This window comes from Bos taurus, chromosome 14 (assembly GCF_002263795.3).
Source record: "Bos taurus isolate L1 Dominette 01449 registration number 42190680 breed Hereford chromosome 14, ARS-UCD2.0, whole genome shotgun sequence".
NCBI classification, from domain to species: Eukaryota; Metazoa; Chordata; class Mammalia; order Artiodactyla; family Bovidae; genus Bos; species Bos taurus.
The window spans coordinates 604,179-622,178 of NC_037341.1; the positions used below are offsets into that span (position 1 = coordinate 604,179).

The following is an 18,000-nucleotide window of genomic DNA, read 5'->3' on the forward strand; positions in this document are numbered from 1 at the left end:
GCGAACTAAGGCCATGGGCGACCGCGGCGGCGCGGGCGGCTCCCGGCGCCGGAGGACGGGGTCGCGGCCTTCGATCCAGGGCGGCAGTGGGCCCGCGGCAGCGGAAGAGGAGGTGCGGGATGTGGGCGCCGGAGGGGACGCGCCGGTCCGGGACACAGACAAGGACGGAGACGTAGACGTGGGCAGCGGCCACTGGGACCTGAGGTAGCGGTGCGCGTGACCCCTAACCTTTGACCCCTGATACGGGGCCCCTGCGACCCAACCTGGTGGCCCAGGCCTGTCGGCGGCAGCTCGGGCTCGAGTCCGAGAGTCTGGCGCCTGGACCTTGGTGCACAGCTGTGCCCCTCGGGCCTCCACGGGGAAACTTAGCGGGAGGTTGGGGGCGGAGGGTCTCCTGCCCGGAACACCCAGGTACGGGGGCCGAGGGGAGGGCAGCGGCTCAACTTCTAGACGCCCTCCCTCTGCCTTCCTTTGGTGGGTTCTGAAGCTTTCCCAGGGTGAGCCCACTACGCACAGTGTCCTCTACCTGGAAGGAGATACAGGGGTCCTTCCTGAGGGCTATGAGGGGTGCCTTGTGGGTTGATAAAGCTCCCGGGGGAGGAGGGTGGACCGGCGGAGAACAGAGGCAGGGGCAGTGCGAGGGGATTTCTCATCCCTCGCAGACCCTCCAGAGAATGGTCTTCACAAAGGTCCCTCATCCGTCACCCGGCGATTGACTGGCCTAGGATCCTGCTTATTACCAGCACAAATGGCTGCTCTAGGGTCAAAGTGGGTCCTGTAATGGGACCCTCACCCCTGGTTGGGGTACAGGGGAGGAGTTGGAAGTGCGCACACCCACAGGTGGGCGCCCTGCTTAGCTGAAGGACTGATGGGAAGGAGTTGGGGGAGCAAGCTGCGGCTGAAAGGGAGGATCTGACCCACGTGGGCATCAGCTAAGTCCTGCTGGCTGCCTCCAGGCGCCCCCTTTGCCATCCTCCACGCCCCTCCCCCCAGCCCTGACCTTCATCCTGGTCAAGGGCTCTCAGGGGCTCTGGTTTTGGGATCAGCTCCAGAGCTAGAGGTTATCAAGGAGGAAGTGGGCAACAGGTCAGTCAGCAAGGATTTGCTATCTTCACTGGGTGCTGTGGGGAGGGGAGGGACAAGGGCAGTTGGGGTGCAGGCACTGTCCCTGCCCTTGGGGGGCACACAGTTCACCTGAGAGATAAGATAGCCGCAGCCCTGAAGAGTGAGAGCAAAGGTCAGGCACAGAGTTCAGGATGACACCAGGGGAGGGTGGCTCTGTGAGGGGCACTGGCTTCCTACAGGCCCCAGGTGGTCCTGAGGGGGCGGCTGCAAAGGCCAGGAGGCCCACAGGCCCCTCTGCCCACTCCTGGGGAACTGGATTTGGGGTCACTTTGTATGAGGTGGGGGCGGGTACCAGCTTTGGGCCAAGCTGTCACCCTGGATGGGCCATCACTTGCCTGCTCTGTATAGGCCAGATGGCCAGAAGCTGCTCCTGTCCTGTTGATGGCCCATCCTCGAGGTCTGGACCCTCGGGAAGAGGAGCAGTTGGTGGCAGGGATGGGCCACCGGAGACCCTCCTGACCTCCAGGACACGCAGCTGTGTGTGCCTGTCCCCAGGCCACATGCCACAGGGCTGGGGGCCTCCTGGGGCAGGGCTGGGCATTGGTCTGGCTACTCTTGGTATCGCCTCTGCCTCCCTGCCTCCCAGTCATCATCCTCCCACCTCTGCCTCCCTGCCTGTTCCTCTCTTTCTCCTCAGGCCCTTCCGGACATTTCCTGCTCACCTAGGTCTGGGCAGGCGGGGTCAGGTGCCGGGTGTGAGCTCACTCCTTCCGGCAGCAAGGTGTAGCTATGTGCCGGAAGGAAGGCCGCTGCTGTTGCCTCGCCTCTGAGTGCATCCCTTCCAGGTCCTCCACACTCCCCTGTGCCCCGACACCTGGTGCGTCCTTCAGCCATTGGTTCATGTGTCCTCCAGGCACAGCTTTCTAGTCCAGAGCCTCTAGGCTGGGTGCAGGAAGTGCTGAGGAAGTGGCAGCCGGGAGGCGAGCTGGCACCCTGTCCCTCCTTGTTCTGTCCGTCCCTGGAGCTGGACCGTATGGCCCCGCATGTGTGATCCCCACTTGGGGCTGTGCCTCTGGGCAAGTTGGGAAGCTTGGTGAGCCTCATTTTCATGTGCCCGCCTCCCAGTACTGATGTGCAGGTTGAATGAGGTGCCAACTGTAATGAGTTGGAATGGCCCTGCTGGCTGGGTGGGACTGGGGAGCAGGTGGGGGCCGCTGGGGGGCACAGAGGCACACCCAGTGCCTCAGTCAGGGAGAGGGTGACAGAGAAGCTCTGGGTGAGGCCCCACCTCCACTCTGGCCATGGCTGCTGCCCTTTGGTCCACTGCAGTGAACTGTGCCATGGGGCTGGACCTCTGTGGGGATTGGTGGGCAGTGGGCTTTCTTCCCGCTTGGGGCCTCTGACCTCTGGGGGCAGGGCGCTGCCCGGGTGGGACAGTCGGAAGGCTGGTAGAGGGACCTGAGGGGTCTGTGTGGTGGCTGGGGGCAGGCCTCAGGAATTTGACAGCAGGGATCTGGAAAAGCTTTAATAACATTATTTGTTGTCAGGATTGGGAAATGCTCCCCTCCCCCCTCCCCCTCTTTCATCTTAGAGACTGCTGCACATCTGGTCAGTGTGGTCTTCTTGGTGGCCCCCAAGGTGGCAGGGGTCACACTGTTATGAAACCGTCCCCTGGGTATGTGGTGCAGACATGCACATGCAGATGGTGATTGGCAGGTTGTAGCATGAGGTGGCTTTGGGACGGTTCCAGTGACAGTGAGTGGGCTGGATCTGGGGGGTTCTGGGCAGGTCCATCAAGCGGATACCCCCACAGACTGTCCTCTTGGGATAGTTGGGCCTGGGAGCCCTGCTTGCCTTGCCAAAAGGCAGGCGCAGAGTCATGAAGAAGAGGGCTTGGGGGCTCAGAGCCCCACTGTGTGTGCAGCCCAGGGTGGACCTGGAGGAGGTGCGTGGGCAGGCTGGGCCGGCCGGGGCCTGGGGTGGGGGGGCCTGGTGTGGCAGGGAGGCAGGGCCAGACTGTCAGCGCTGCCTGGCTGAGGATGCTGGCACCCTGTCCTCCCCAGCCGTCTGTCTCCTGGGTGCAGCCATCTGAGTGCTGACCCCAGCCGCCCCTGGAGGCTGGCTGTTCTCCTGTGCCCTATTGCTGGGGACATGTGTCCACAGGAGGGAAAGGGAAGCCCCGGCCTCTCCCCTTACAAAACTGGAGGCCTTGCTCAATGCCCTGGATGGCCTCCTGGTGGCAGGGTGGTTGGTGGGAGGTGGGGCTGCTGCTTAGAACCCGCCAGCGGGCCTGGGCCTGGGCTGAGCTGCACCCCTCCACCTCTGCCTCCAGCTGAGGGTTGGCTTCCATCTCCACCAGGCCCAGCACTGGGCACAGGGCTCTCAGAGGCAGGCTCTGAAAGTCCCCTGCTGGCTTCTGCAGTGGACTCCAGGCGCCGAGCCCCCAGGGGGCTCGCATGGCGCTCACCCTGCGAAGCCACGTGAAGGCTGGGTCCTCCCCTCCGGAAGGGCCAAATGCAGGGCATGGGTGGTTTGAATGGTGGCCCCTGGGCTCCCCGGAGGGACCAGCTGCTGTGAGGGCCGCCCCCTCCCCACTTCCGTCTTGCATCACCAGCTCCTGTGGCACTCCCCACGCCCCGTCCCCCAGTGGGAGCGGCAGGCCCCCGGTGGCTCTGCCCGCGGAGGGGGATGTGTGGGCGGCGGGGTGGCCTTGCTGCCAGATGCTCTGCCCCGAGTGTCCGTCTCCGCTCTCCAGGTGTCACCGCCTGCAGGATTCCCTGTTCAGTTCTGACAGTGGCTTCAGCAACTACCGTGGCATCCTGAATTGGTGTGTGGTGATGCTGGTACGTAGAGTGACACCTTGGAGCAAGGGTCCTGACGGCCGGGGGGCCATGGGCTCTTCTCCAGGGGTAGGTGTCTGTACTTGTGTAGCTGTGGTGAATGGAGCTCTGTGCTGGCGGTGGGGGTCCCTGGAGCAGCCGTACCCTGGGACCCTACCGGGAGCATGCTCATGCCGTCCCTGCTGAATCCCAGGAGATGCCTGCAGAGGGCAGCCTGGGAGCCTCTGAGCTGGGGTCTGCGCCCCAGGGGGCACTGGAGTCTCCCCAGGGGGCGAGAGAGAGTAGGCAGGGATGGTCTGGTGGCCCTGGGTGGGGGATGGCTGCTCCGTGGGCCCAGGCCCTCCCTGGCAGCACAGGTGAGTGGTCTTGGGGGTCCACGTAGAACTTCCTCTTCTGTTCCAAATTGCCCTCATGGGTGCGGCATGCCTGGGTGAACCTGGGGGAGCAGGGTGAGGACATGCTTCTCAGCCCAGCCCACAGCTCCAGGCCACACTCTGCAGGACTCTGGCCCCTCCCTCAGCCCTGGAGGGAGCAGGACTGGAGTCCTGTGTCCGCCTTGCTCTGACCTGGCCGAGGCCACTGCTGTGGGGCCCCAGCAGGCCTGCCCAGCAGAAGGTGGAGTGCAGGGACCCCAGGGGCAGCCTTCAGGGTGGGGCAGGGTGAGGCCCGACTGGGCCCAGCCCCACCGCTCAGTGCTGATGTGGCGCGAGGCCTTCGCCCCTCCAGCTGACGTGTCTGCCTGCCCTGGGTGTGGCTCCAGAGGCTGCCTGTGTACCAGGGGCCCCCACGCTTCTGTTTGTGGTTCTGGGCAGTCCCCTGGGGAGCGGTGGGGGCTGTGTGCCAGTCCAGACCCAGTAGTCCACGCGTCCTGGTCTCTGGAGGCCGTGGCTGGTCCAGGACTGTGGCAAGGTGGTCGTGCAGGGCAGGCCCTCAGCAGCCTGTCTGTTCTCCTGCAGCCCCCAGCCTCCTGGCCCTTTGGTGCACCCACAAAGCTCCCCCCTCCCCCAGGAGCTGGGGCCGCCTGCTGCGTCCTCTCGGCAGCCTGGGCTTCCAGGTGGCTGGGCCTCTTGGCAGCTCCAACTCTTGCCTGTGGTGGGCTCTCAGGACAGACAACTGCCAGTCGGCAGACATTGCAGGACCACGTGTGTCCTGGTAAGCTGGCTGGTTAGGTGTTTAGCTGGGGGATGGTGTGGCAGGTGGCCCCTGCATCTCTGAGCCTGTCACCTCCTCGGGAAGCCTTCTGGGTGGGGGACTCCACCCATGTCGCCTGGAGAAGCATCACTTTTCCACAGAGCCTTCTGCAACCCCCGTGGGGCCTGAGCCTGGGGTGGGGGAGGTGGTGGCCCCTGCTCCTGCAGAGGCCAGCCAGGCATCTGGCCCCAGGCCACTGGCAAGAGCTCGTTGTGTTGGGGGATCTGTCCTTTGCTGCTGCTGCAGGAGCGGCCGAGGCAGGCGGGGGCGTGAGTAGGGGTGGAGACCCAGGCCCAGCTTCCCCAGCCCCTCAGGACCGGCCTGCTCTTTCCCACCACCCCACCAAGTGCGTGGGCACACCCCGCCTGTGAGGATGGGCCCGGTTGGCAGGGCGGAGCCCTGGGAGGGTGGCAGTGCGCCGGGCAGGCTTGGACTTCACTGGGGCTTGGGGTTGTCGCTGTGGCCAGGGGCGCTGACCCGCTTGGTGGGACGGACGGCCGCTGGGCAGCAGGTTTCTTCTGCCACGGTGGCACAGGCACCTGGGGTTGTGGTTGGCTCCAGGCGGGCGGGGGCTGCGTGCCCCTGCGCAGGCACATAGGCCGTGGGTGGGGAGTCTCAGAGCTTGGCGTGAGGTCCCACAGGGCTGGGCCTGCAGGATGGAGGCCACTGTCCTGAGCTGCAGGTGCTGGCAGGAGCTGGGGTGGGCGTTCTGGGGCCGTGGCTGACAGCGTTATGTCCCTCTCTCTCTATCGCAGATCTTAAGCAACGCACGGTTATTTCTAGAGAACCTCATCAAGTGAGTGGGCCCCGGCCTGCCCCAGCCCCTGCCACCTCACCCCTCGCCTACACAGACCCTCACCCACCTGCGTCTGCAGGTATGGCATCCTGGTGGACCCCATCCAGGTGGTGTCTCTGTTCCTGAAGGACCCCTACAGCTGGCCAGCTCTGTGCCTGGTCATTGGTGAGCTGGGTGCCCAGGAGGCCTCAGGCCGGCGGTGGGTGGGACAGGGCTGATCTGGGCCTGAACCTGCCCTGGGTTGCTTCTGTCCTCAGTGGCCAATATCTTTGCCGTGGCTGCGTTCCAGGTGGAGAAGCGCCTGGCCGTGGTAAGCAGTGCCCTCACGCCCTCCCCTGACTTGCCTCAAGGTCCTTACCAGTCGGGCTTAGGGCGGGCCACCAGCTGGTCCCACTGTGCTTCAGGGTTTTGGGCCTTTCGTGGCCTTCCTGAGAGGGGCTGCACCTCAGGCCTGGTGGCTCTTCCTCAGGGAGGTCCTCTGACCAGGGAGGGGGGTCCCTGGCTGACGCTCTGCTCCCACCCCAGGGAGCTCTGACGGAGCAGGCGGGGCTGCTGCTGCACGGGGTCAACCTGGCCACCATTCTCTGCTTCCCAGCGGCCGTGGCCTTTCTCCTCGAGTCTATCACTCCAGGTGGGCCCCACCCCCGCCCCCGCCCCCGCCCACGCTGTCTCGGCCACGGGCAGCGCGGGGGGCGTGGCCTGAGCTTGCCTCTCCCACAGTGGGCTCCGTGCTGGCCCTGATGGTCTACACCATCCTCTTCCTCAAGCTGTTCTCCTACCGGGACGTCAACCTCTGGTGCCGAGAGCGCAGGGCTGGGGCCAAGGCCAAGGCTGGTGAGGGCTGCCTCGGGCTGGGGCCACTGGGCTGCCACTTGCCTCGGGACCGGCAGGGGCTCGGCTCACCCCCGACCCGCCCCCTGCCGCTTGCTCGTAGCTTTGGCAGGTAAGGCGGCCAACGGGGGAGCTGCCCAGCGCACCGTGAGCTACCCCGACAACCTGACCTACCGCGGTGAGGATCCTGCCGGGGGCTGGGGGGACTGCCCGGCGGCCTGGCCTGCTAGCCCCGCCCTCCCTTCCAGATCTCTACTACTTCCTCTTCGCCCCCACCCTGTGCTACGAGCTCAACTTCCCCCGCTCCCCCCGCATCCGAAAGCGCTTCCTGCTGCGGCGACTCCTGGAGATGGTGAGGCGGGGCCTCGCGGGCCAGGGTGGGCGGGCCTGCCGGCACCCGGCACCGGGGCTCAGCTCACTGTCCGCTTGCTTCCTTCCCCAGCTGTTCCTCACCCAGCTCCAGGTGGGGCTGATCCAGCAGGTACGTGCCCGGGGGGGGGGGGGGGGGGGGGACGGGGACTCTGGGGCCGTTGGGGAGCTGACTCTGCGCTTTTTGCAGTGGATGGTCCCGGCCATCCAGAACTCCATGAAGCCCTTCAAGGTGAGCAGGCAGGCCTGGCAGGGTGGGTTCCGGGGTCAGGGCTGAGGGAGCCAGCTGTGCCCTGTGCCCACAGGACATGGACTACTCCCGCATCGTGGAGCGCCTCCTGAAGCTGGCGGTGAGTGGCCTGCTGGGTGGGGACGTGTGGGGGCGGGTGGGGCTGTTCTGGCACCTGGCACCCACTCCCCACAGGTCCCCAACCACCTCATCTGGCTCATCTTCTTCTACTGGCTCTTCCACTCCTGCCTGAACGCCGTGGCTGAGCTCATGCAGTTTGGAGACCGCGAGTTCTACCGGGACTGGTGGTGGGTGGCCTTGCCGGGGCGGGGGTGGTGGGGGCCCCCGCTGGGGCTGGGGCCGGAGCCCCTGCCCACTCTGCCCCGCCCCCGCAGGAACTCCGAGTCCATCACCTACTTCTGGCAGAACTGGAACATCCCTGTTCACAAGTGGTGCATCAGGTGGGTGTGCGCCTGGGGGCGGGGGGTTGGGGGGTGGGACGGGGTCGCGTGGCCCGGCGCCCAGCCCACTGCCGCCTCCCCCGCAGACACTTCTACAAGCCCATGCTCCGGCGGGGCAGCAGCAAGTGGGCAGCCAGGACGGCAGTGTTTCTGGCCTCCGCCTTCTTCCACGAGGTCAGTGCACTGAGGGCGCGCCCTGCCCCTGGTGGGGGTGGGGGTGGGGGTGGGGGCTCGCTGACGCCCCTCTCCCCTCAGTACCTGGTGAGCATCCCCCTGCGCATGTTCCGCCTCTGGGCCTTCACCGGCATGATGGCGCAGGTGAGCAGCCCTGGACCCCCGCTCCGCCCCGCCCCGCGAGCGCAGAGGCTCACTCCCGTCCTGTGTCCCCAGATCCCGCTGGCCTGGATAGTGGGCCGCTTCTTCCGCGGCAACTACGGCAACGCGGCCGTGTGGCTGTCACTCATCATCGGGCAGCCGGTGGCCGTCCTGATGTACGTCCACGACTACTACGTGCTCAACCGTGAGGCGCCGGCAGCCGGCACCTGAGCGCCTCCAGGCTGGCCCCCTCGTGGGTGTTGGACTGCTTTGCCGCGCTGCCTGCGGCTGGACTAGAGCCTGCCCCAACCTGGGTGCAGCAGGAGGAGGCCTGGCTGGTGGAAGCTGCCTCCTGGCCTCCACCAGGCCTCTGCCTGAAGGGCTTCCTCCTGCCAGGGGAGAGCAGGCCCGACGCAGTTCTGGCCCCTGGGAGGTGCCCATGCTCTGGAAACCCTACAGATCTCGCCCAAGGGTCTGAATGTGTCAATAAAGTGCTGTGCACAGTGAGCTCCCTCAGCCTCCAGGGCACAGGGCTGGCAGGAGGGGGCGGCCCTCCCACGTGGGGCCATGCTGTGGGAAGGAGGCCCCAGCGCCTGGAGAGGAGCTGGGGCTGTGGTGACCCTCCCTGCCTCACAGGGCTCTGTGGTCAGACGTCTTGCCCTGCAAGGTGGAGACTCCATGCTCCAAGGCCCCCTGTGCCTGAGGTCTGCACACAAGTGGATTCAACTTGGGTCAGGCCAGAGGCTAAGGTGTGGAAGAGGGTTGAGAATCAGGCTGACTTGAACGGCAGCAAAGACTCCAAGGCAAGGCTGCAGAGGTCTCAGAGGCTATGCGCACAGTCCCCTGCTGGGGTGCTCACCTGGGCTGGGCTCTGGGCTGCTTGGACAAAGCAGGTGGCCTGGCTCAGCCCTCACCGAGGGCCTCCCTTGGGGGCAGAGGTTGGCCTGATGCCAGGGGCTCCCCGTTTTTCCAGGCCCTCAGCAGGTAGTTGGGTGTGGCCCTCAGGATACCTTGGTCCCAGAGCTTGCCACTCAAAAAGCTTGGCAGTGAGGCAAGGGCAACCCCGGGCTGTTCCCCCCTCTACTGGCTCTGCCGCCTGGGTTGGAAACCCTGAGGCTGTGCCAGGCAGGTGTACCCTGACAGCCAGCCATGGCCCAGTAAGATGGGTGCCCGAGGTGGTACCTGGGCAGCGGACCCAGCTGTGCTGCCCCCGCCCCAACCAGAAGCCGCTCTAGCCCATGGTGGTCGTCTGGGCGAGACAGGCTGGTTGGCTAGGCACTGTTTGGTCTACAGCAGGTGTAGGCAGCGTCTCCCTGACCCCTGCCTCCTAGGAAGCCACCACCCTGGGCCCTACTCATCAGCAAGGACAGCGAGCAGGGCTGAGCTGGGGGTGCGTGGGCTGCTACGGCCCGCCACCTCCATCACATGCACCTCTGCACCCCCTGCTGCCTGACTCAGGAGTGGGGGGGGGGTCCTGTGCTTCCTTCACTCCAGACCCACGGTGCTGACCCAGTGCACCCACCTGGTCCTCTAGTGCGGACCTGGCCACAGGGCTCCTGTGGGCCCACGCTGATCCCGCCCTGGTCCCTTCATAAAGAACTCTTGAGCACATGCAGCCCAGGGGAGCCAGGAGGCTCCAGTGTGCTGTGTCCATCTGCCTCCCTCCAGCCCCTTCCGAGACACTGCGCATCATGCCCCCCTCCACCCCCACCCACACTGGCAGGAGGAACAGACAGGGAGACCACACACAGAGCTCGTTGTTTATAAATCTCTGCCTGGCTCATCGGTCTGTTTGTCCATGTATATATCTGTATATCTCTATGGAAGGGGAAAGGGGGACTCGTGTAAAAATCCAAAATACAATTCTATGAACACCTGCATCCTGGTCAGTCTGAGTGTGGCCGTGAAGCCCAGGTGAGCTGTGGCTCACAGGGCTAGGCCCTCGGTGCTGGCCGGGGGCCACGCCCCACCCCCTCTCCCCCCCTCCGCCAGCCAGGGGACCAGGCTCCTGGACACCAGGCCTGCCCAAGGCCTGCTCTCCTCCTGGGGCTTCTACGAGACAGTGGGGTCCTTGGCTTTGGGGGGTTCTGAGCCCGTCAGCAGGGAGATGGTGGGGTCATCCGAGTAGTCGTCTCCCTCGGAGAAGTAGGAGCCCTCCCCCAGCTCGAAGAGCACCGGCAGGTCGCTGCTCCCCACGTCCACGGAGCCCGGGTCCAGGAGCAGCAGGGGCTGGGCGGTGTAGTGCACCAGCTGCTTCCCTAGGGGTGCGACTGGGTCAGGGTGCCGGTGGGGCCGGGGGGCGGGGTGGGGGTGGGGGGCTCAGCTCACCTGAGTCTGGGCTGCTTTTCTCTGCCTCCAGAGGTCTGGGGGGCTCCTGGGGAGAGAGGAGCTCCTGGATCTGCTGGGGCAGCAGGAGGGAGCACAGTGAGGGCTCCCGCGCGGCCCTGCCCCCCCCCCCCCCCCGCCCCAGCCACCCCGCCTACGCACGCTGGCCAGGCTGCTGTCCAGGTCGGGCAGGCTCATGTCGGGCACCGTAACCGAGGGGCTGAACAGCTGCAGGGAAGAGGGGGCGGTCAGACTGCCCTGGGAGCGGGGCGGGCTGGGCGCGGGGCGGGCAGGGCTAGGACTCACATCCAGCAGGGTGCTGGTGTCCACGCTGAAGCCATGGCTTGTCAGCATGGTCTGCAGGTTGTCCAGGTTGGAGTCCATGGCGTCCAAGTGGTCGCTGAGCTCGGTCCTGGCCAGAGGAAGGGGAGCAGGTGACGTGGCATCCAGGCACCCCCAGGTGCAGTCCTGCCGGCCCTTAAGCCCAGCTGCCAGCCTGCCCTGCGCAGGCTCACGGGAGGCCCTGAGGTGGGGCCCTGGGCCTGGGACACTTGGCCACCGGTGGTGGCTCAGGCTCCCTCATCACCGTGAGGCCCCGTAAGGCAGCACGTCAGGCTGGGCCGGCTAAGACATCAGGGGGCTGAGTTCAGGGCTCAGAAGGGCCGGGGCCCCAGCTTCTCAGGTTCAGCAACGCCTGCCCTTCACACTGGAGGACAGCAGGAGGGTGGAGCTGTGCTCGGCCAGGCTGGGCCAGCCTACCCCAGCATGCGCCAGGATAGATTAGGCCTGCCCCCTCGAGGAGGCCAGGCAGTACCTCGGGGTGCTGCCTCAGGCCCCAGAGGTGGGTGGGGAGCCTGTTCACAGGCTGGGCAGGGGTCTGCTCAGAGGCTGGGGAGGGGCCCAAGCTCTGGCGGAGCCCTCCTCCCTCCCCAGTGGGACAGCGCTAACCCTGGCTGGACTCGGCCATGCAGAGAGGAGGAGGGGCAGGGGAAGAGGCGGGCGACCCCAGACATCTTTGGAGTGCGAGCCAAACTGCAAGATAGAAAGACAAGAGCCCCCCACTGCCGGTGGGGGCCAGGCGGACTCCAAGCCCCCACCCCGCTCACCCACCTCTGGGGTGGTAGGACAGACAGACCAGGCGGCCCGGGGAGGGCGGCTCAGGGGGCAGGGGTGCCCGCCACGTGCCTGGTTCCCACGGTGCAGGGGCTGCGGGACCCCCTGGCTGGCATGTCTCCCTCCCCAGCTCCATGCTCTGGGCCAGGTCGGCCAGTTTCCCCCAGCAAATCCCATGCCGAGGGCCTGAGGGCCATGCGTGTCCAGCCCGGCACTGTCCTTGTCGGAGGCCCCTGCGCTTCCAGAGACCGAAGGGCGCCTGGAAGGCACTCACTTGTCTAGGCAGGCGACGCTGAGGCACTTCTCGGGAGCCGAGGCGGGCAGGGGCGAGGGGGGGCGGCCCCCGGTGTCCACGAGGGGTGTGGTGGAGGCAACGGGCGTGGGCTCGCTCTCCCGGAGGATGGAGTCAATAAGGGTGGTCGGGGACAGAGGCGTCTCCACCATGGAGGATGGTCGGCCGGGGCTGGCACCCTCTGCCCGGGGGCTCTGTGGCGGGCTTGGGGGCTCCTCCTTTACGCGAACCAGGGGGCTGCTGGACAGGGGCCTGTCCGTGGGGCACAGGCATCAGCGGGTGCCTTTGCCGGCCCCACCCGCTCCTGCCTGCAGGGAAGGCGCTGGGCCGCACCTCTCGTCTACACTCCCGCCTGAGGAGGCCACGGGGCTGCCGGGGGCCAGTTCGGTGATGTCGGAGATGATGGGTCCGGAGCTGGTGACAGCGTCTGGGGAGTAGAGGCTGGAGCCGCTGTAGGCTGGGGAAGGGGCCTGCCACCAAAGGGAGGTGAGCACGGTGGTGCGTGCTGCGTCCCCACCCCCGCCTCCGCCCTGGGCGCCCGCAGCTCACCGGGTAGGGGCCTGGGCCGTGGATATGCTCCAGCGAGTACTGCCGGCCGTACTTGGGCATGGGGTGCGCAGGGCCGCCGTCGTTCAGCATCAGGGGGCTGTGGGGAAGGGTGGGTGAGTGGCGGCCCGGCCTTGTGGCCCCCGGGTCGCAGCCCACGGGAGACGGGCGTGCCCCGTGCCTCACATCTTTCTCTTCACCCCAAGGATCCGGTTTGACTGCACCAGCGAGATGAGGAACTGGATGAGCTGCAGGGGGAGAGGCGGTCAGCCCAGTGCGGACAGGGACCCCCTCCCCGCCGGCCCGGTGCACACCTTGTTGACGACTTTCTGTTGCTGGGCGTGCTTCTGCCGCAGGCTGGCCACCTCTCGCCACAGCGCCTCGTTCTCGCTGCAGCAGACCAGGCGTGGTCAGCAGGTGGCGGGAGTCTCGGGATACCTCGCTCCACCATGCGCCCACCCACTGGCCCGTCCCTGCCCGCTGCCGAGCACGGGCCAGAGGCCAGGCTGAGACCCCAGGGCCCTCTCGGTCACAGTCAGGGTGGCAGAGCCTCCAGGCTCTCTGCCTGGACCGAGGATGGGGCTCCAGGGAACAGAGGCAGTGCGGCTCTCAGGCCACAGGGCTGCAAGTGCAGGTTCTCCTGTGCCTTTAGGGGGTCAGAAGTGGCCTTAAAGAGCTCGAAGGGCCACCGCAGCAGCCCACGCCCTGCTCAGCACCAGTATGTCTTCTTGACAAGCGACAGACCCTCCTATGCTCACTCTAAGAGGCATCCCTGTCCTGGAGGCCAAGGCCACCTAATCCCACCTCTGGATTCCAGCCAGCCAGGCATTCCTGCTGGGCTCTGACATGAGTAGTTAGGCAGGGGCTAGGAGCCTCCTCCACGGTCTAGGGGTGCGACGGCCTGCACCCCAAGTGGTTTTGAGGCCACCCTGGGCTGGGGTGCTTGAGGGCCCCGAGTACACAGGAGGAGGTCTAAACTGGCCCCTATGGGGGTCCTGGCAGTGGGGGGCTGGGGGGCCTAAAACCGGTTCTGTGGTGACCAGACATGCCCCAGGGAAAGGGAGTCCAAACCTGCAGGCCTCCTGCGCCACGCCCGATGAGAGGTGACACACACTGACTGGTGCGAGGCGCATGTGTGGGTGGCGTGAGGGGCCCGAGGGCATAGCTGGTGCTTGGGCTCAGCTCTGCGGGCTACCACGGGACCGCACCTGACCCCACCTCCCAATAACGAGTCCAGCCTGGCATGGGCCGGGAGCCTGTGCAAGTCCAGACGTGGCCCTGGCCCGAGACTGCAAGGCCCGGAGCCCACAGGACCAGGGCGGGGGAGCGGCCTCGCCAGCAACACCTCCCCCATGTCACTGTGCAGGAGGCCTCTCACGTCCCCACCCCATCACTCTGCACGAAGTTCTTTCTGGAACCCTTTCCCGGGGGTAAGTCTGGTTACGACAGAACCAGCTTTAAGCTCCCCCCAGGCTGGACCCCCCACGGTAACCCCAGCATCCCAGAGGAGGTGCACCCTGCTCCCACGGCTGTCCCAGGACCTACTGCTTCATGGCCAGCAGCTTGGAGTCCATGCTCTCCTGCTTCCCCTTCATCAGCTGCACGTCGGTCAACAGCTTGGTAACACTGTCCTGGCGAATCTTTATGTCCTCGCTCCGCAGAGTGGACACCTGGGTCCCCGGGGGAGCAGTCACTGAGATGGCCTGGGGGCGGGGCGGGATATAGCAGAAAGGGCCGAGGGGCTGCTGGGGTGGATGGGCCTTCTCTGGGGTGGCCAACGGGGGACAGGCACCTGGTAGAAAGCAGGCTTGGCACAGCTACGTTAAGCCAGGCCAGCGAGTGGATGCTGCTGTTGCCGGGGGTCTGGGCGGAGATCTAAGACCATGATGGGGAGAACGGCTACTCACACTGGTCACTTTCCTCTTGATGTTCTCGAGGAGCTGCTCCTGGCCTCGCAGGAAGCACGGGTGCTGGAACTCGGTGTCGTCCCTCTCTGGCTTGACCAGGCCACCCTGCTCAATGTGGACCACCTTCCGGAAGCCATCTGCGCACGATGGAATTGGGGCAGTGCTGCCTCAGGGCTGGGGTCTCACCCCTCACTCCAGTGAGGCCCCTACCCCAGGGAGGATGGAGGGAGGCCCTGGCGGGCGGGGCCTGGCTCAGGGAATGTCCAGCACTGCCCTCCCAGAAGCGCTGCCTGTGGTGGCTGGGTGGTCTTAGTCTCAGGGAGAGTCCCTGAGACACCCCTTCCCCTTCAGCTGCGTGGGCTCTGGGCCGCGTGGGGCTGTATGCAGGGCCAAGGCAGTACACTCACACATGTTGAGCTGCCGCACGAAGCTAGCCATGTTGCTGTGCTTGAAGTACTTGGGCAGCACCTCCTTGGCAAACTGGCCCTGGTCCAGCACGTGGAAGCTGTTCCCGCTCTGCCGGGAGACGTGGGGGTCACCACAGCCTCTCCATGCAGGGGCTGCACCCCAACCCTAGGCTGGGTGACAGTTTTCACCTGGGATCCCACATCCCTGCTGGAGGCCCGCCAGGTCACACCTCAGCACTGTGGGCCCTTCCCTGAAGGGCCCCATGTCAGCGCCAATCCACAGTTTTTCCCTACGTACGGCTAAGACCCCAAAAGGAGGCAGCCAAGGAGACGGGACCTAACATCAGGTCCTTGGGAGGAAGACAACACAATCATGCTCAGAACTGAAGTTTTGTGGTTCTTCTTCTGGGAACAGAGATGAGAACAAGATGAAAAAACCGCTACACTGCTCTTCCATGTCTGTCCAGACCTCGGTCCAGAAGCTCCCAGGGTGGGCTGGGCATGGGCCCCGCTGGGGTGCAGGATGGGGTTGGGGAGGAGCAGGAAGGGCCCCGTGGTGTCAACACGGACGCACACGTGAAAAGACACAATGGAAGAGCGTGAGCTGAGGGGAAGGGTGGAAAAGGGACCTTCTACAGCTTTTCTCCTCCACAGACACAGTAAGAACACCAGCAAAAAATGCTAGAGACAACTTCTTCAGAACTCTGAAAATGACCCACAAGAATTTATTCAAGAAATGGTTGAATCTCAGTAAGATCCGAGAACTGTGGTGTTCTAACTTGCCATGTCCCTACCTCCTCTCCTGTAACTGAGAAAGCCAACAGCTCAAATCATGGTGGAATAAACGTTCTAGCATCCATGGGGCTAGGGCTCATTCAAGGCCTGCAGTGTCTCCCTGGAAGGTTCCACCTCCAAGGCTGTTTTTGATCTGACCTTTTATGCTGAAGCTCTTAGCAGAAAAAGGCTTTTCCCTAGAGATGTTTGCTGAAAGCATCAAGAGGCAATTTTAAATTCATGACGGAAAAAAAAAAACCCAACTCATCACGCCGAACACAGTGGACCACAGATGGAGAAAACTGGCCAGCCAGGAAACATAAAAGAGCTAAGGAACAAGATTTCAAGAAGAGCTTTGAAAAGCTCCAGGATATTCCTGGGATCCAGAAGTCACACGTGCATGTACAGCTGTGTGCATGTCCATGAGAGGTCCAAGGCAGCTCTGTGTAAGCAGGAAGCTGAGGAGAAAGTCAGGGTGCCGACAACGTGGCTGGGGGCTAAAGGCACACCCAGCACACACAGTTCGCCGCAGAGACTGGGAGATTTACTGGTTCCAGCCATTAAGGAACACTCCTGCTCCCCACACTGCCTAACCACTGCGCTCACTGCGTAGGCACCTCAGTGATCACACATAGCAAACAACACAAGTTGCATAAAATTAATTCAGAAAAGCCACTAAACAAACAGCAACAACAGGAAATTGCAACAAATCCTGGTGGGTGGGTAAAATATGATATTGAGTTTAACAAATGGCGTATTATATTAATGGAAAACCTTTCAACAAAACACTCTGAGACATGCAAAGAGACAAAGTATGACCCACACATAGGGAAACAAGCAGCCAGGGGAGACCGTCCCCAAGGAGGCTCAGATACTGGACTTACTAGATGAAGACTTCAAATTCATTTGAAATATGTTCAAAGAGCAAAATAAAACAGTATGCAGGGCAGGAAGCAACAGTTAGAACTGGACATGGAACAACAGACTGGTTCTAAACAGGAAAAGGCGTCAAGGCTGTATATTGTCACCCTGCTTATTTAACTTATCTGCAGAGTACATCATGAGAAACGCTGGGCTGGAAGAAGCACAAGCTGGAATCAAGATTGCCGGGAGAAATATCAATAACCTCAGATATGCAGATGACACCACCCTTACGGCAAAAAGTGAAGAGGAACTCAAAAGCCTCTTGATGAAAGTGAAAGAGGAGAGTGAAAAAGTTGGCTTCAAGTTCAACATTCAGAAAACATGGCATCTGGTCCCATCACTTCATGGGAAACAGATGGGGAAACAGTGGAAACAGTGTCAGACTTTATTTTTTGGGGCTCCAAAATCACTGCAGATGGTGACTGCAGCCATGAAATTAAAAGACGCTTACTCCTTGGAAGGAAAGTTATGACCAACCTAGATAGCATATTCAAAAGCAGAGACATTACTTTGCCAACAAAGGTCCGTCTAGTCAAGGCTATGGTTTTTCCTGTGGTCATGTATGGATGTGACAGTTGGGACTGTGAAGAAAGCTGAGTGCTGAAGAATTGATGCTTTTGAACTGTGGTGCTGGAGAAGACTCTTGAGAGTCCCTTGGACTGCAAGGAGATCCAACCAGTCCATTCTGAAGGAGATCAGCCCTGGGATTTCTTTGGAAGGAATGATGCTAAAGCTGAAACTCCAGTACTTTGGCCACCTCATGCGAAGAGTTGACTCATTAGAAAAGACTGATGCTGGGAGGGATTGGGCGCAGGAGGAGAAGGGGACAACAGAGCATGAGATGGCTGGATGGCATCACTGACTCAATGGACGTGAGTCTGAGTGAACTCCGAGAGTTGGTGATGGACAGGGAGGCCTGGCATGCTGCGATTCATGGGGTTGCAAAGAGTCGGACACGACTGAGTGACTGAACTGAACTGAAAGAAATAAAGAAAAGCATAAGATTGATACCTCTTAGAAGAAAGTATAACAATAAAGACAGAAATTACAAATATGAAAAGTCCTGGAGTTGAAAAGTGTAACAAATCGGATTTAAAATTCCCTGAGGGGCTCAAGAGCAGATCTGAGCAGGAATAAGGTGGAACCAGCAAACGTGAAGGAGTATTGTCAACTGAGATTTCCTGACTGAGGAACAGAAAGAGAAGTGAATAAAGACAGTGACACACGGGACACCAGCAGAGACCAACACACGCATAAAGGAGAGGGGCGGAAAGAATATCTGCATAAATAACGACCCCAAATTTGATGAAAAATATCTGAGAAGCTCAACAAATTCCAAGAAGGATAAACTCACAGAGATTCACATCTAGACATCCATAAGACCAAGGAAAACTCTTCAGAGCAGTTAGAACCAATTCATCACACATAAGGAATCCCTAATAACAGTTTCTGAATATTCACTGGAAGAACTGATGCTGAAGCTGAAGTTCCAATACTGTGGTCACCTGATGTGAAGAACTGACTCATTAGAAAAGACCCTGATCCTGGGAAAGATTGAGGACAGGAGGAGAAGGGAACGACAGAGAATGAGATGGTTGGATGGCATCACCGACTT

The 18,000-nt window shown here is 62.6% G+C and overlaps 2 protein-coding genes across 10 annotated transcripts in view; one reads left to right on the forward strand and one right to left on the reverse strand.

Moving 5' to 3' along the window:
• On the forward strand, positions 1-9,977 carry DGAT1 (diacylglycerol O-acyltransferase 1). 2 transcript variants are annotated; one of them, NM_174693.2, is given in 17 exon segments: positions 1-204; positions 3,821-3,908; positions 5,852-5,892; positions 5,972-6,057; positions 6,150-6,202; positions 6,418-6,523; positions 6,613-6,726; positions 6,827-6,901; positions 6,972-7,075; positions 7,166-7,204; positions 7,283-7,324; positions 7,398-7,442; positions 7,517-7,629; positions 7,717-7,782; positions 7,869-7,956; positions 8,038-8,100; positions 8,173-8,604. In NM_174693.2, coding segments are annotated over 17 exon segments (1,470 nt in total). In that variant the 5' UTR covers positions 1-13; the 3' UTR covers positions 8,329-8,604.
• HSF1 (heat shock transcription factor 1) overlaps positions 9,844-18,000 on the reverse strand; it is a 19,741-nt gene continuing 11,584 nt past the window's right edge. Inside the window, exons 2-14 of one of the 8 annotated variants that reach the window (XM_005215151.5) lie at positions 14,688-14,796; positions 14,281-14,417; positions 13,919-14,043; positions 12,688-12,763; positions 12,560-12,621; positions 12,377-12,473; positions 12,161-12,297; positions 11,810-12,079; positions 11,371-11,454; positions 10,729-10,834; positions 10,585-10,650; positions 10,426-10,495; positions 9,844-10,355 (exon numbers count right to left, since the gene is read on the reverse strand). In XM_005215151.5, the coding sequence (XP_005215208.1) occupies positions 10,150-10,355; positions 10,426-10,495; positions 10,585-10,650; positions 10,729-10,834; positions 11,371-11,454; positions 11,810-12,079; positions 12,161-12,297; positions 12,377-12,473; positions 12,560-12,621; positions 12,688-12,763; positions 13,919-14,043; positions 14,281-14,417; positions 14,688-14,796 (1,545 nt within the window). In that variant the 3' untranslated portion in view covers positions 9,844-10,149. Of the gene's footprint in view, positions 10,356-10,425; positions 10,499-10,584; positions 10,651-10,728; positions 10,835-11,370; positions 11,455-11,809; positions 12,080-12,160; positions 12,298-12,376; positions 12,474-12,559; positions 12,622-12,687; positions 12,764-13,918; positions 14,077-14,280; positions 14,418-14,687; positions 14,797-18,000 lie in introns of all 8 variants that reach the window. The other 7 variants (XM_005215150.3, XM_010811826.4, XM_010811825.4 and 4 more) reach the window with 7 other exon arrangements.

Coding starts and splice junctions, on each gene's coding strand:
- DGAT1 (XM_059893129.1), top strand. Junction 7,783..7,868: donor GTTCACAAGTGGTGCATCAG/GTGGGTGTGCGC, acceptor CCTCCCCCGCAG/ACACTTCTACAAGCCCATGC. Junction 7,957..8,037: donor CCTCCGCCTTCTTCCACGAG/GTCAGTGCACTG, acceptor CTCTCCCCTCAG/TACCTGGTGAGCATCCCCCT.